This window comes from Mustela nivalis (genome assembly GCF_964662115.1).
Source record: "Mustela nivalis genome assembly, chromosome: 1".
Lineage (NCBI taxonomy): Eukaryota > Metazoa > Chordata > Mammalia > Carnivora > Mustelidae > Mustela > Mustela nivalis.
In genome coordinates this window covers 118,642,366-118,657,875 of record NC_139020.1, presented here as the reverse complement: position 1 = coordinate 118,657,875, position 15,510 = coordinate 118,642,366, and the positions used below count along the sequence as shown (strand labels likewise).

At 51.5% G+C, this 15,510-nt stretch overlaps 1 protein-coding gene across 3 annotated transcripts in view; it reads right to left on the bottom strand.

The window, feature by feature from the left end:
* The window catches only part of SEMA5B (semaphorin 5B), a 114,252-nt gene that overhangs the window by 31,377 nt on the left and 67,365 nt on the right, over positions 1-15,510 (bottom strand). The window contains exons 1-3 of one of the 3 annotated variants that reach the window (XM_082747159.1): positions 14,802-15,045; positions 6,587-6,787; positions 1,235-1,334 (exon numbers count right to left, since the gene is read on the bottom strand). In XM_082747159.1, coding sequence (XP_082603285.1) covers positions 1,235-1,334; positions 6,587-6,740 — 254 coding nt within the window. In that variant the 5' untranslated portion in view covers positions 6,741-6,787; positions 14,802-15,045. Of the gene's footprint in view, positions 1-1,234; positions 1,335-6,586; positions 6,788-14,801; positions 15,046-15,510 lie in introns of those variants that run through there. The other 2 variants (XM_082747157.1, XM_082747158.1) reach the window with 2 other exon arrangements.

Below are 15,510 nucleotides of genomic sequence, written 5' to 3'. Positions count from 1 at the left end.
TGCCAGAGACCCAGGGGCTCAGAAAGAATGGGGGAAATGTCTAGCAGAAGAAAAGGAGGAAGGAAAGTGACCTAGAAGAGGGAGAAGAAACTGAGGACCCACTTGATTTGCTGTGAGGGCTGCGAGGGACCAAGTCCAGGCCTGACTTTCCCTGTCTCTGAGGGCACAGGCAGGCTCACGGAGTGGGAAAGCCCTAGAGTGGGTGAGAAAGAGCCGAGTGAACACAGGTGGGTGGCCCAACCCTTCCAAGCCTCAGTGTGCCAGTCCATACAATGGGGATAATCACAGAACACCCTGCCTGAGGCAAAGGTTAAGATGAGGTGACTTATGACATGCGTCATTTACTACATGCTGTGGCTGCTCTCCTGCATGTGTGGTACCCTCTTGTCATCTTATCATGTGATCTTGGGAAGCTCCCCTCCCCCTCTCCTGCCCCTTGCCTCTTCATGTTTAAATCAAGGGCAGTTGGATTAGACTAGTGGCTTTCAAACCTGAGAGTCATCAAACTCACCTGGAGGGCTGCCTAAAACACATTGTTGAGCCCCCAGCCCCAAACTTTGGATTCAGCAGGTTTGGGTGGAGCCCAAGAATTTACATTTCTAACGAGTTCCCAGGGACTGCTGCTCCTGCCCTCCAGGGACCACACTTTGAGACCCACTGGAGTGAACGTCTCTAAGCTCCCTTCCCTTCTAGAGTCGATGGTCCATGCTTTTGTGAGAACTGTCCTTCTGTTCTACTCCATACTGCGTCCCCAAGTCCTCCGTGGAGCTGGAACAGTTCAGCAAGATGAGCAGCACAGAGGGAAGTGAAGGAGACGCCCGCAGCCCAAGTCCAGCATCCCAGGTGCAGGCAGCCGGCCAGCCAGCAGGGGGCTCCTGGGCACCTTTTCTGCAGGGAGCTCCCAGGGAGGACATGGACAGGGCAGTCCTGGCAGCTGGGTAGGGACAGGGGGTAGAAGGTGGCCAGCAGGTATTCTGCTCTTGGTAACTACCAACCATGAAGGAATATGGCTTGCTGAGATCTGGAGATCTAGAGGTCACCTCCCACCTCTGCTCCCCCCACACCTTGCTTCAACTAATGCTTCCTTTTGTGGGAGACAGACATTCAGTTACAGAAAAGGAACCTGGGCCCAAGAGAGAGTCTGCCCATAGTGGGCTCATCCCAAATAATATTCCCTCTACCCAGGTCTAAGCACACCGCCACTGGTGGCACCAGCCCTCCTACACCCCCTTACCTGGCTCCCACGATGAGCTGGTTCCTGGAGGGATCCAGGGCAAGCTGGGAGAAATCCCGGGCTCCAGGGTAGGTGAAGTTAAAGACCCACGGCTTCAGATCTGGTGGAGGGAGAGGCAACCATTCTGGTTACTGCTCTACCAGCATCCACCCCCAGAATGGAAGAGCTAAAGTCAGCATGAGGTCAGGGAGCAACGAAGCAGGGGCACCACCGAGACCTCGGTTCCACCTGCCCCCTCTGTGAGCAGCCAGCTGGGGGACAGGGAGTGGGGGTGTTGTCACTGTTCCTGCTGTGTTCCCTAGTTTGGAGAAGGGCTCCCCCTAACCCCTAGCCATCCAAAGGGAAAACTATAATTATCCTTGACTCCCGTTAGACCCTCCCCAGCACTTAAAAACACTCACAAATCCCGACTGTTCCACCTCTAAAAAAATCCATCCCTCTTGCCCTCCGTACCCCACTCCCATTCCAAGCTACTAGGGTCTCTTGCCTGGACTGGTGCCAAGAGCATCCTCTCTAGCCTGGCTTCCACTCGTGCCAGTCGACTCCTTAGAACCCTTTACTAGCTCTCAGTTGCCCCAAGGAAAAGTTGCAATTCCTGGGAAGGCCTTTGGGTTCTGCACTCACTGTCTTCCTTCCCGGTTTGAATGCCAGGTACATTAACTATTTAGTGACCCACCGAGAGAATGATGCTTCATCTTTTACATCCCCCTCAAACAACCACCCCAGCCACACTAAACTAGAACACTGCGCAGATCTCTCTTTGCCCCTCTGTGCTTCCTCAATGGAACAATCCTATTCACCCCCATCGCCATTGCACCTCCTCCGAGAAGCCTTCCCTGACTCCTCCAAGCCAGAGTAAGGTCTCTACTTTACTGCCACCAAAACCCCCATCTTGTTGGGGGTCTAGTCCCGTTGTTTTCTCTGGGAGGTAGGAAGGATCTTGCTTCTTAGATCTGTAGGCTCTGCCCAGCGCCTGAAAGGAGTCTAGTGAATGCATGAGTAATTCACTCCCTTCTGTATACGAAGAATCAAGTTTTCGGACAAGACTCCATGGAAGTGGGAATAACAGGGACATGTGTGGTCAGTCTTGAGTCCTGTCTCCAAGAAAGGCCAAAGCCCACCAGGGGATTGGGGGTTGGGCAGAGACTTCACAGCCCTATGGATGGATGGGCAGTCGTCTGAGGAGGGTATGCCTGGGGCACAGTGCCTAGCTCTTCCATATTACCCTCCCACTGGAGAGCCCCTTCTCCTATCCAGGTCCACAGTCCCTTAACAGCTTCCCTCAGCCCTGGCCTCATGGGGTGGGGGGAGGGACCTGGCCAACAATGAGCAAGCCATGGGGCAGAGAACTTTTATGTCAGTGGGGATGAAGATGAGGGGGGAAATGTGAGACCCTGTGCTGTCTCCCCGCAGTGCATTAGCAACTGGCTCACAGAAGGTCCAGAGGAGTGTGTGTGTGTGTGTGTGTGTGTGTGTGTGTGTGTGTGTAATCCAGGGGAAATAAATCATTGCTCATTATCCTCCACTACAGAGTAAAAGCAGCCCTTCATTTCTGCACGATAGGCAAACACTTAATCGCTCCCTGGAGAACTCGAGGTTTTGTGAGCTGGATGTTTTTCAGAAAACTGTGATATGCACGATTAAAAAAAAAAAAAAAAAGAGGAAGAAACTCTGCAGCAAAATGTAGCAAACCCCTTGGGTCTGCCTCAGCCCTCAGCAGGTGACTGCAGGTTAGCCAGGATCGTCATGAATGTGCAACGCCATCTGAGCAATACTGGTGTAAGGAGTAGATTGGGAGTCCGGTGGGCTGGGTTTTTAGTAGAACTCAGGGCCACTCTCAAAAATCCTGGCAGATAGTATACTACATTAGAGACTAAGCCAAGGGTCCTCCTCTTCCAGGAAGACTTTCTGGATTGTAATCTCCCACCCTGAGTTTATTTTGTTCCATATTCTCTCTACCTTGTCTGGTTTACTCACACTGTATGTTTTTGTTGCTCTAAATGTGCTCAAGTCTGTTTTCTGTGTGTGCAGGGGGGAAATACGAGGGGCTTGCCTGTCCCCATCAGACTGCATGCTCCCCAACAGTAGCAACTGGATCACACTTCATTCAGTTCTCCTCTCCCCCTCTGATGGGGATCTTCCAGGTGTGGGCAGCTGAACAGGGGAGGAGGTAGTGTGATTGGTGTGCAGCAAGCCAGAAGAACTCTGTCTGGGGACTTCTCAGCCTGGTCTCCACTCAGGTCCTTTCCTGGGGTGGGGGGCGGGGAGGGGAAGACAATACAGAGCAGGAGGGGGGTGGCTGGCAACGGGAGGAAGGGGCAGCGATTGGAGTGGAGTGTGGCAGCCCCTTCCAGTTTCTGTCCCTCTCCCCCGGCCCCAGAGGGACCCCCTGACAAGGGCAAGGGGAAAGAGGCGAGGGGAGAGAGATGCAGCGGGTGCAGCACGATGATCCTGGGGGAGCTGTCTCGGGAAGGGAGCCAGCTTCCTCTTATTAAACAGGCAAACAGGACCAGAGGGAAGGCTGTCTTTAAAACACCAAGCACGTTCTGAGCTCCGTGTGCAGTGAAGGCTTTGGACGGTGACTTTAAGAGAAAAATGACATTCTCCATGACGCGCCTGTGATTTTAATTATAGTCAATTCAATTACCCACTTTGTGGATTAACCACTGTCAGTGTTAACTCCATACTGGCTTCTCCCTGCCTCCTACAAATTCCATGCTCTGGCAGAAGGAAGGATGTGCAGGCCAAAGACAAACACAGGTGGGCCCCCCTTAAAAGAAATCCGTAGGAGAAAATTTAACCTTACGAAATGGAAAAATGCCTGTCAGGTTCTGCAACTGGCAGTTCCTCTAGGGCATTTAGGGGTTACTCACAGATCAGCCAGGTGTCAGGGGAGAAGGGAACTCACAGCTACAGGGCTGGAAGCCTACTGATCAGTCAGAAATAAAATGTAACATCTGAGGGGATCCTGGGAGCTGGGGGTTGGCACTGGGCTTGGTCGCGTGGCAACTTCTCTGGAACATGGCATCACCCAGAACAGTCAGTCACCCAACATGAGTTGAGTCCCTTGTGTGTGCTCAGCGGTACTAAAAGATGTGAGGAGATGAAAGATCCAGTCCTGGTCCAGGACCAATAGCTCTAGGGAACCAAAGGGAGTGACCTGTAAGGAACAAGAGGTATTCGAGTACCCAAAGGGGACTCTCACTCCCCTGATGTCCCACAGCACCCAGAGCTCTGCCCCTGGTGTCAAGTAAGGCTCAATAAAAAATTTGGTGAATGGAAAACAAAGTCGTCAGAGTAGAGAACTGAGTTGGTGGAGGGCAGGCCAGGAAGGCTGGGGGAAGCGGGGTGGGGGGGGGTGGGCGGGGAGAAGCAGACACGATGCTTCTCTCCTGGGCTGTCAGTCTAGATGATGGACCATCTCTGCTTGCTGGGGGGAAGGGGATTTCTTAGTTACTCTACGTCAGCTGGAGCCTCATTTCTCCATTCAGAAAGAGGGTAGGCGGAAAGTTAGTTTCATTCAAGTGATATACACCTGCAGATTAAAAATGGTGTCAAGGAAAAAAAAAAAAGGGTGACAAGGAAGCCAGGCACTCGAGGAACACATCTTCTACCACTCCCTCTCCAGTTGGCTCCAGTACAGGTATAGACCAGCCTGGTGGGGGTTGGGGGTGGTGGGCAGGAATTCCCATGCTCTCCTTCCATTGTCCCTGCTGCCAGAATTAGTCAGGCCAACTATGTCCCCCAGCAAGGCCCCCTGAGAGGAAATGGTCCATCAGGAGCTGCCACAGGGCATCCAACAAGAGGACAGCCCTCGGAATCCCACCCTCTCTGTCCCCTACTTGGTCCTTCCCTTCCGTGACGGGTACCAGAACTCGGAGCCATCAGAAGTCTGAGAGTGTACGCGTGTTTTGTAGGCTTAAAGACACTGCTAATTTACTTTAATCCACTTAAGCCTTCAAAGCCTTGGATCCCAGCTCAAACAAGACAGCACGGAGGAGACAGCTGCAGATTCTCCTCCCTCAGACGGGAGCCAGCCCACAGCTGGGAATCCCGCACTTCTAAACCACCCCAGCCTCCCCCACTTTGCCACCCTTCCCCCACCTGTCCCACCCTCCAAATCCCATGCCAGCCTCAGACTCTTGCATTTATTTTTCCGCTCCAGTTTCCGTCTTGCCCCCCTTGACTAGCTGTGTGGAATCCCAGAGGACGGCTTCTCATCCTCCTGCCGAGGGGCTGTGAAGGAGCTCCGGTCATTCCCCCATGGGAGCTGGAAGAGCCCTTGGATGCCCGCCCTTAAGTCCTGCCTCAGACAAAGCTCTCCAAAGCACTACACCTCAGCCCTCCCATTGTTGTTGTTGTTGTTTTTTAAGTTGGAAAAGATTGAAATGGTTTATTTTTTTAACATCTTAATTTTATTTTTATTTTTATTTTATTTTTTTCAGTGTTCCAAGTTATTAAAGGAGATCGACCATCCTTGCCCTGCCTCCCTGTTAGGGTCATTGTGATGTGGAAATAGGGCAGGTGTTTGTTTATTAGACTTATGAACCTGGGGACCCCTTCAAGCTACATCCGCAGATTCCAGCATGAGCTGTAATGCAGGTGATGGTTCTGGAAGGGTCGATGTGATCGTGGCCCCACCGGGGAGCCCCACACTGGCCACCAGGTTATGGGAGGACATCCGAGATGTTCTGGTATTTGTGTTTTGTTTGGGATTTAGATTATCATTGAATACATGTATATTCATTTTAGAAACTTTTACTGAGAATTTATAGACTCCTCAGAAAATGTCCAGCGATTCACAAATCCCAGTCTGTGAAACACTTTAATAGGACATCTCATGCCCTCCCTTGACAGACAAAGGGAGTTATTAGTCATCAGGCCCCCTGTCCCTGTGGGTTCCCAGGGCCCCGAAGAAGACAGGAGTCCCTGCAACTGTCTTAGAGCAGCAGGAAGCTTCCAGAGAGCTCCAGCACTTCCTAAGCAGTGAGTTATCTTCATTCTGCCTCCCGGGGGAGCTACGAAACAGAGCTCATGCTTCCAGAAGAGCTAGAACTGAGATGGCCAAAGAACTCTTGCCCACTCCAACCAGGGCACACACACCCCTGCTTCTAACAGGGATCCCAGAAAAATGGGCCCTCCTCCTCCTGGTGAACATGGATGAAAGCTTAAATAAACAGTCTGGAGACTCAAAGCAGAGCCCTCCAGCCCATGGCTGCCCATCCTTCTTATATCTATCCTCAAGGGGGGACATCCGGGACTTCTGAGAGCTGGAGTCCCTGCCGAGTCCAGACCTAAGTCCTTCTAGAACCAGGCATCTCGAAACAGGAACTAGTGGGAAGGGGTTCTCACCTGCAAAGGCCACAGTGGGGTGTTCCCTCAGGCTGCAGAGCTGCGGCTCACTGCTGGGCTCAGGGGCGACATCCTGGGAGCTGGACAGGTGGAACACCAGCAGTGTGAGGCTAGGCGGCAACAGGGTAATAGCCAGGGGTCCCGGGAACACCATGGTGGGCCCCTCCGCAGTCCTAGCTCCCGGAAGCAGGTGGGGAAGATCTGCAAGGCAAATACACTGAATCTCACCACGCGCTTCCTCAGCAGCGCCCACGTCTTCCCGCTTTCTCCAAGGTTGTGAGCCGTCCCCCCAGGCTCTGTTTATTTGTCGGTGTAAATAAATTTATATTTTACTTATGTGACTTACAGTTTACCTCGCCCTTGTAACACAAAGTTAATAGATCATATCTTGAGAGCTAATTTCCCTTGTAATGGTATTCTGGATAAAACTGACAAATTACTGAGCTTTTTCTATTATGATCCCCAACGGCTTAAAATTAGTTTTCATGATAAAGGTGGTATCTAGGGGTTTTAATAAGTGGAGCTGGGACAAGAGGGTAACCATTCATAAAAAGATAAATTGGGATCCATAATCCACACCTTGTACTAGGAAAGATTCCAACTGGATACAAGATTTAGTCGTTAAGAATAAAATCATAAAAATACTAGAAGAAAATGTGGGCAGAATTCTTTATAACTTTGGAATAGAGAACCATGACTCAAAATCCAAAAGCTGTTAAAGAAAAGATCGACAAATTTAACTACACAAAACCCCAAACTTCTGCAGGCCCCCTTCCCCCAAAAGTGAACAACAAGCAAAATCAAAAAGGCAAGTGACAAACAGGAAAAACTATTTGCAATACAAACAAAGGGCTAATATTCCTAATACATACATAATTCCTGGGGATCCCGAGGGAAAAGATCAACAATCATTTAGAAAAATGGGCCAAGAATATAAATACAAACAGGGCTTAAAAATATGCATGACCCTATTTTCACTCATAATAAGAGCGATGCAGGGGTGTCTGGGTGGCTCAGATGGTTAAGCATCTGCCTTCCGCTCAGGTCATGATCCCAGGGTCCTGGGATCGTGCCCCATGCTGGGCTCCCTGCTCAGCGGGGAGTCTGTTTCTCCCTCTGCCTCTCCCCTTGCTTGTGCCCTCTTTGTCCTTCTTTCTCTCTCAAATGAATGGATAAAATCTTTAAAAAAATGAGAGCAAAGCAAATTAAGACTTAGCAGAGGTAAGCACTGTTCACCTATCACTTTAGAAAAAATCCAAGTGAGACGGCACTTTCGGCGAGGCTGTGGGAAAGGGGGTGCTCGTAGAAACCATGGTGCAGAACACTACAACTACCAGGGACAGAAGTCTGGCCAAACGGCAGAGGTGTGAACTCTTCGACCTGATTTCTGGGAGTCTTAACCCGTGCAACTCAAAGTGTGGTCCATGGAGCAGTGACCACCCACAACCTGCAATGACTTTGGAGTAAGATAAATGCAGAAACTTGAGAGGGAGTGGTGAAAAAACTTTATGGTAATGCGACACAGTGATTTTTATGTCCGTTGGATCTAATAAAATTTGGGGGCTTGTATCTTTCCTAGTTTTATTATTTTTTTTGTCAATTCACTTCTCCAGTAATTCACTTTTATTGAATTTTATATAAGTACCCATCTGCGACAAATTGTAAATTGAAATGTAAAACCTGCTCCTTCACCAGAGATCACGGAGAGGCAGAAATAGACTAAAGAGGCACCTGTACATATGCGAAGTGATTCATGTACAAGATGATCCCATGGGGCATTCTTCGAAATAACAGAAGATGGGGACACGACCAACTATCTAGCCACTGGACACCACTTAAATAAGATACAGCATATATTTGTGATGGAATATTATGCAGCTCTAGAAAAGAATGGTGATTTTTCTCTAGATTTTGGTAGGGAAAAATCTCCAGGTATATTAAGTGAAGAAAACAAAACAAAACAAAACCCACAAACCAGAACAGTGTAATAGTATGCAACTTTGCGTGCAAAAAAAAAAAAAAGAAGGTAGAAATGAGACTATATATTTATATATGCTTGTATTAGCATTAACATAAATAAACCCAAACTAATTGTAAAACTGGTTAACTATAAGCAGAAAAATCATGATAGAGGCTTCTCAACATACACCTGTTTATGTTATTTTCGCTTTTGATTATTAAATATGTTTAATATTACCCATTTCATAAAAAATTTAAAGACCGTTTAAATCTAGTTTAGTTCCCTAAAATGTCTAATATGGGGGAGCACAGCAGTTCCTCTGGAGTCTGACTCAGAATCTCTGAATCAGCTCCCACCTTTCTCCTTCCCCATCACCAAGCCTAGGTGACAGCACATCCCTCACCTGTGACCCCTCCTTGGAGTCACATCCTTACCTGGGAAATACAAGGTTGCACCAGGCCAGAGATTTCTGGCTGGAGGTGGGAGAAAATCAGAATCACCTGCAGTGGGGGTGGGGTCCTGGGTCCAGCAGGTGAGTGATCCCAAAGGGGATTCCGACCAACTTCTGCAGGGACTAGAGGTCCCTGGGGGTCCTTCCCACTCTAAGACCCTTTGCTCCCAACCCCTCCTATTTCTTCCCTTCCTATTGACGTTGCTTTACGCTAGGTCTAGAAAATGAGAGCAGGGTGATTTTCTTCCTGCCTGTTCCGGCACACACGTGTGAGATGGGCTAACACCTGACATTGTATTGCTTCGAGTTTTGTAGGAAATCCACTGGTGACTCTGTGGACTCTGCACTCAGCAGAGCCCCCTTCTCCTTTACCCTGGCCCATCCCGCACATCCCACGGGGCATAGGTCCCTAGAGCACCTCCTTGGTCCCCTGAGCCTCAGTGGCAAACATGGGACTCTCTGTTCCTCCCCAGGAGAGCTGGCCATCCCTCTTTGAGGAAACCCACCGGGTGGGAGGTTTGGTCCAGGCATACCCCCTAGAGTGATTTTCACATGGCCACTGGCATGGCATCATTCCTGAGAGCTGAACGGAGTCTTTCCTGCTGCACAGGGCTGGGCACTGCTACAGAATTTCCTCTTGCCCTTTGACACTTGTGCTAGATGCTTTCTATTTGTCCCTCTACTCCGTCCCCTCCTCCCCACTGTGCCTGGACTGCAACAGGGGACTCCTTCCCTCTGTTTGGTCAATGGAGGCACTGGGAGAGATGGGAGGAAGGAGGGAGAAGGGAGCAGGGTGAGTGGCTGCACCCCTTCCCCCCAGAATGTCAGGGTTAAGCCCCCTGGTTTCAACAATTACCTGGCTCACCCTTCCTCCCTTGGCCTGGGGCTAGGGCTATTTCCTGATAACCAGCTGCAGGGTAGAGCCCAATGAGCAGTCCCATAAGGCTCCCAACCCCTTCCCAGACCTTCATAGATAGTTCCTTTATTAAACTGCCCTCCCATGTCCCGACCTAAGTGTGCCATCTGTTTCCTGGGGGGATACTGACTGATAACAACATCTCACGGGTGATACTCGACACAGAGGCAAATACCATCTTTTCAGACCTTAGCTGGGGCTTTGCCTCTCTCGGCCCCTCCCTGGAGATGCTATGGCAACGGCCCTCCCCTCATTGTTCCCCAGGGTCCCTTGGCCCCATCTTTCCTCCAGGCCACAGGCCTTAAAGTACCCAATTTCCACAGCAGAAGTTCCAGTCACATCATGGCTTTTATGTAAATATGTCCTCCAAGTCCCTCCTGAATCAATAATTACTAGATTAATATCAACCTGGTCCACCTTGGGCGCCCCGCACTGCGCTGTTTGAGACCGGAAGGGAATGGCGCACAGAAATGTGGGTGGGGAAGGGTGGGTGGGGGGCAGGACCCTGATTTCAGATCAGCTCCACTCAAATGAGGGAGGAGGAAGAGAGGAAGAGAGAGCCATGCACACTGCACACAGACCAGACAGGCCCCCAGAGGGAGACAGACTGAACGCTAATCAGGGAGGAGACAGGAAAAGCCTTTATTCTGATGAACGTTCCGAGTCTTAGGAATGCAAGTTCGGGCCAAGGAGCTGACTTCAGGGATCCCGTGGGGACACATGCACAGGCCTCTTTTGGCATCACCTTCAAGGACCTCCTCTGCCCTTGCTAAGAAAGCCAGCAGACCCCAAGAGGGGTGCAAAAGAGGGACAGAATGAGCAAGACAGCGAGGAATGGGGCCGGAGTGTGGAGTGCTGCTGGTCACGGCAGAGAGCCTGATAAGCCAGGGTTTGCAGCCTTGTGAATGTCAGCCGGAAGTCGAGGATGCCATCCCGAATAAAGGAGAAAGGTGGTCCATCCCCACATCACTGAGCCCTACAAGACTGGTCTTCGTGAGCAGAGTGTAAGACACTGGTGTGTGTGTGTTGAGGGGGTGGATTTCCAACCCCTGAGGGCCCCTCTTTGGAAATTACCTCCCCTCCATCCACAGGTCAAGGGGGTAGTCCGGCCAGTCTTGCATACACCCATCCCCACCCACCAGAGCCCAAAGCACGGAGGATAGTCATGTGGTCAAAACAGACCAATCAGATGCTCTCCCGTGGCGATTTGGGAGTATGACCCCCATCCCACCCCAGGGTCAAGTCAGTCTTTGTGGAGGAAACGGAGAAGAGCATCATGGGCCCTGTGGGGGGGTCTGCCTTCCCCCTGTCACATGAGATAAGTGGGGTAGCCGAGGAGATGGCCATCTAAAGATGGCCAGCCCTGGCGGGAGACAGACAACAGAGACTCTCTGGAATGCTAATAGATTTCCTGAAGTCTGATACTTCCTACTTCCATGAGGCATAAGCCTACTTCCCAATCCCTGTAATAGAATCTTCCATGTTTGCTTAAGTCAGCCAGAGTCATGTCAAACCTGGAGTTGCCTCACACTATCAACTCTGCATGTGCATGCTTTCCTCCTCCTTCCTAAAGGAGCCTCTGCACTGGTGGGCATTGCGGGCAAGGTGCCCTGCTCAAAGCCTCTGCCAGCGGACCAAACCAGACAGAGATGGCCGGGGCGATGCGTGAGGAAGCCATCAGTGGGGCCTCTGCGGAACCATGAGAGGAGGCTTTCCTTCTCCCCACTTGGCCTACAGCCGGGATGTAAGGTGCCACATTGACTTCCCTGAGCCGCATGATACGGATGGTGGTGCAGGAGGGTAGGTGGGACCTGGGAGGGTGACAGAATCAGTCGGCTTTGGTCTGCCCCCATCCAAACCTTTTCTGTGATGTTTGCCCATCACACTTCTGTGCTTGCTCCCTTGTCTGTGACATGGGGAGACTCATGGCACTTGACTCGGAGAGGGGTTGTGAAGATTGGATGAGGCTTAAAACGGCTCCAGTGGGCGCCTGGGTGGCTCAGTGGTTTAAGCTGCTGCCTTCGGCTCAGGTCACGATCCCAGGGTCCTGGGATCGAGTCCCGCATTGGGCTCTCTGCTCAGCGGGGAGCCTGCTTCTCTCTCTCTCTCTTCCTGCCTCTCTGTCTACTTGTGATCTGTCTGTCAAATAAATAAAATTTTTAAAAAAAAAAATGGCTCTGGTCACCTGGGTGGCTCAGTGGGTTAAGTGTCTGACTCCTGATTTTGGCCCATGTCCTGATCTCAGGGTTGTGGGATTGCGCCCCGCATCTCGCTTGGCGCTGGGCATGAAGCCTGCTGAAAATTCTCTCTGCCCCTCCCTAGAACCACACCTGCCCTAAAGTACAGAGCACGGGGGTTGGCTATTATTATTGTTGTTGTTGTTGTTGTTGAAGAACTCACTCCCCATCCGTTGAAGCCCTTGTTCTTCAGGTCTCGGGGATCACCTATCCCATACAGTTCCTATCTCATACAGTTCAGGTTTTCATTCCTGTAACCAGATATGCCTCAGACAAACAGGAATTTCTATTTCTAGTACATTTGTCTGATCTGACATTAAAATAATCTGGGAATTTCTCCGCAGGCAGTGCATAACAGAGGTCTCCCCCCACTCCCCGCCATCTTCTGGAGAGCTGTAGTCCTAAGCTCAGGAGGCCACCGGGCCTGTGGAGATTGGTGGTTTTGTCACCTGTAAAATGGGGCTTATAGTTCCCTGCCTGAGAACTAAGTCTGGCACAGTGTAGGCCCTTTATGAAATCCCCTTGTATGAGTGTATTCATACACATAAAACCCTCACTAGTTACTGAAGTGTCTTCCCACGTATAGCCATTCGTTCACTTATACCACACTTGCCTGAGCATTAGTTGAACACCTGCTATATGCAGGTGTCTGGACAGACAGGGGAAGCAAGGGACAGACAAAAGCATGGTCCCTGTCTGCAAGGAGCCCACAGTACAATCAAGGAGAGTAGACCATTTTCCCAGGGCCAATATATCACTAGACAGACACAGCGGCCCGGGGCCCGGGCTCGGACAGGTAAAGGGACCCAGAAACCCTGCACTCCGTCCTGTCCCGGAGCCACATGTCACTGGCACTGTGGCAGGGTTCTCGAGGAGTGGGGAAGAGAGAACCGTAGCACCAGCCGACTCTTGCTATTTTGGGAAACCGCCAGTGATAAGGAAAGCATTTTCCCGAATCATGGGCCAGAGCTTCTACAGCCTTCTCTCCTGCTGCTGCCCCAATTCCCTGCGGTCCTCGATATGGGGTCACTCTAATGATGCTGGGAGGCGTGTGATGCATGTGCTTGTGTGTGAGAGAGAACGAACACCCACACAGGCACCCTCTTGAGGACTCCTCGCCTTCCATGGGACTTCTCCCGGGCTCATTTTCCCAGCACAGACAGTGGGAGGAGGATTAGTAGCAACGGGGGCGGGGGGGGAGTGGAATTGCTGAGTGCGAGGGCAGGAAAGCAAGGGAAGGGCAGAGGACCAGGGCCAGAGCTGTTGGGAGGCCCAGTGACAAAAGGAGCTTTGCTCTTCTCTCTGGGGCAAAGGATGAGGGAGGCAGGGGCGGAGTGTGTGTGTGGGTGAGAGAGAGAGACAGAGAGAGGGCACACGAATCCCACCCTCCCATAGAACCCAAACTGGCCCCCACTGTTTGCTGCATGACTAACTCCCCAGGCCTTCTTGTGGTGGCGAGAAGCTGAACGTCACACGGGAGACCATCTTCATTTACCAAGCCATTCAGTACGGGGACAGACAAGGGGGTCCATCCCAGTGTCTTGCAGGTGACAGTCCAACAAAGGAGAGGGAGGCCTGAGTGGAGAATGAGCAGGAAGGGAGGTTATGAGGGGGGGTCTGCAGAGAGGTGCAAGGTGTCCTGAGAAAGGGAAGAGAGAGGAAGGCCAGGGGCTGGAGGTCTAAGATGCCTCTTGTAGAAGGGAGCACTCCTTGAAGGAGAGAAGTGGGGAGCTTCCCGGGCCATCAGGGGCAAAGAGCATTCCAGAAGGACGGAATGGCAAACAGCACTCAGCCCTGGACCATCCTCACATGAGCTAGAGAGGCTGGAGAACCGGGCAGGGCGCACTGAGTCTGGAGAGAAAGACCGAGGCCAAATCATGGCAAACTTTCACAAAAACCTACAACATCAGGAGGGTTCCTTCTGCTGAAAGGAGGACTAGTTGGTGGTTGGGGCAGCGGAAGGATGTGGTCAGATCTGTGCTTTGGGAAATCGGGTGGCGGTGGCAGCAAGAGCAATGGGTCAGAGCTGGCCGCTGGCCTGCTGGGCAGCTCAGAGAATGGAAGTGGGTGCCTCTTGCTCCAAGAGACCCCAGCCCCACACCCAGAGCACGGTGGATCTCAGGCCTCACCTGCACCCTGCAGAAGACACCCCAGCTCAAATGCAAGTGATGGTCCTGGACAGAAGCAGGGAGGGACTGGGGGACGAGGTGGGAAAGGCTCTGTGTCCCAGAGCAGAATCAAGGCAGCAATGGAGACCACTCATGTTGCTGTTGCCGGCGGTCCTCTCCAGAGAGACCGGGGACCCTTTTCTTTTGATTGGAAAAAAGGGTGGAATCAGAAAGGAAAAGACAACCTATGACCCTGAGGATGAGGGCTTACATAAACAAGGCTGCTATGTACTGAGAAATGCCACGTACAGTGCTAAGTTCTTTCCCTGCAAGACTTCATGGCCATTTGGCAAGATCGCTGAGAGATGCCTTTGCTATCATTCAAGGATTACCCTTCACAGTTGATAGAAGGAAGTGGAGGTTGGCAAGGCTGAGGACCATGCCGAAGGTCCCAGTGCCAGTGGATAAGAGAGGAGGGATTTGAACTCAAGACGGTCTGCTGCAGAAGCCCAAGTCTGGACCACCCCACACACGCCATCCTACCTCGAGGAGATGGGATCCCAGCCCTCCTGGCACCTTCCAGAGCCCTAACTCCACATTCTCTCCAGGCAGCCTTCAGAGTTTCATTTGGTTTCCTGAGTTGGCTTCCGAACTAGGGAGAGCACTTTCTGGCTATAAATTATTAAACTGACTTCCTGCTGCAAATCAGTCTCCTGTGAGTTGGGGCTGTGGGACCCAGTTTTCCAAGTCCTGAGCAGCTACAGAAAAGGAAATTCCAGAGCTGACAGACAGGGCTGGGTCCAGACCTCAGCCTCGTTGCTAACAGCCACACCCCAGCCCCCAGCACTGCAGGACTGCCAGGGGCCAGGCTGGGTGGGAGAGAACGAGACTCTTCTTTTTGTGCCCACCTCATGCTCAGCCCGGGAGCCCCTGAGGATCTTTCAGGAAGGGGGCACCGTTGGTCCTCCTTCCCAGCCCCTCCCTTCTTGCCACCATTCAAAATCTCCACTTGGCTGCCTGCCTGGGGAAAAGGGAGAGAAAGAGAAGGAAAGAAAAGAAGAGGAAACAGGGGGATACTAAGAGCAGGAAAGAATGCATTCTGTCTGCGGTTTGGTAAGGAGGGGAAGGCGTGGGGGCGCCCCTCACTCCCCCACCGGGGCCACCAATGCCATCTTCCCACCCACCCATCACTCACCACTTGGGGGGCAAAGCTTAGCCAAGCTCAGCACAAAGATAAAATTGAGATGCAGAT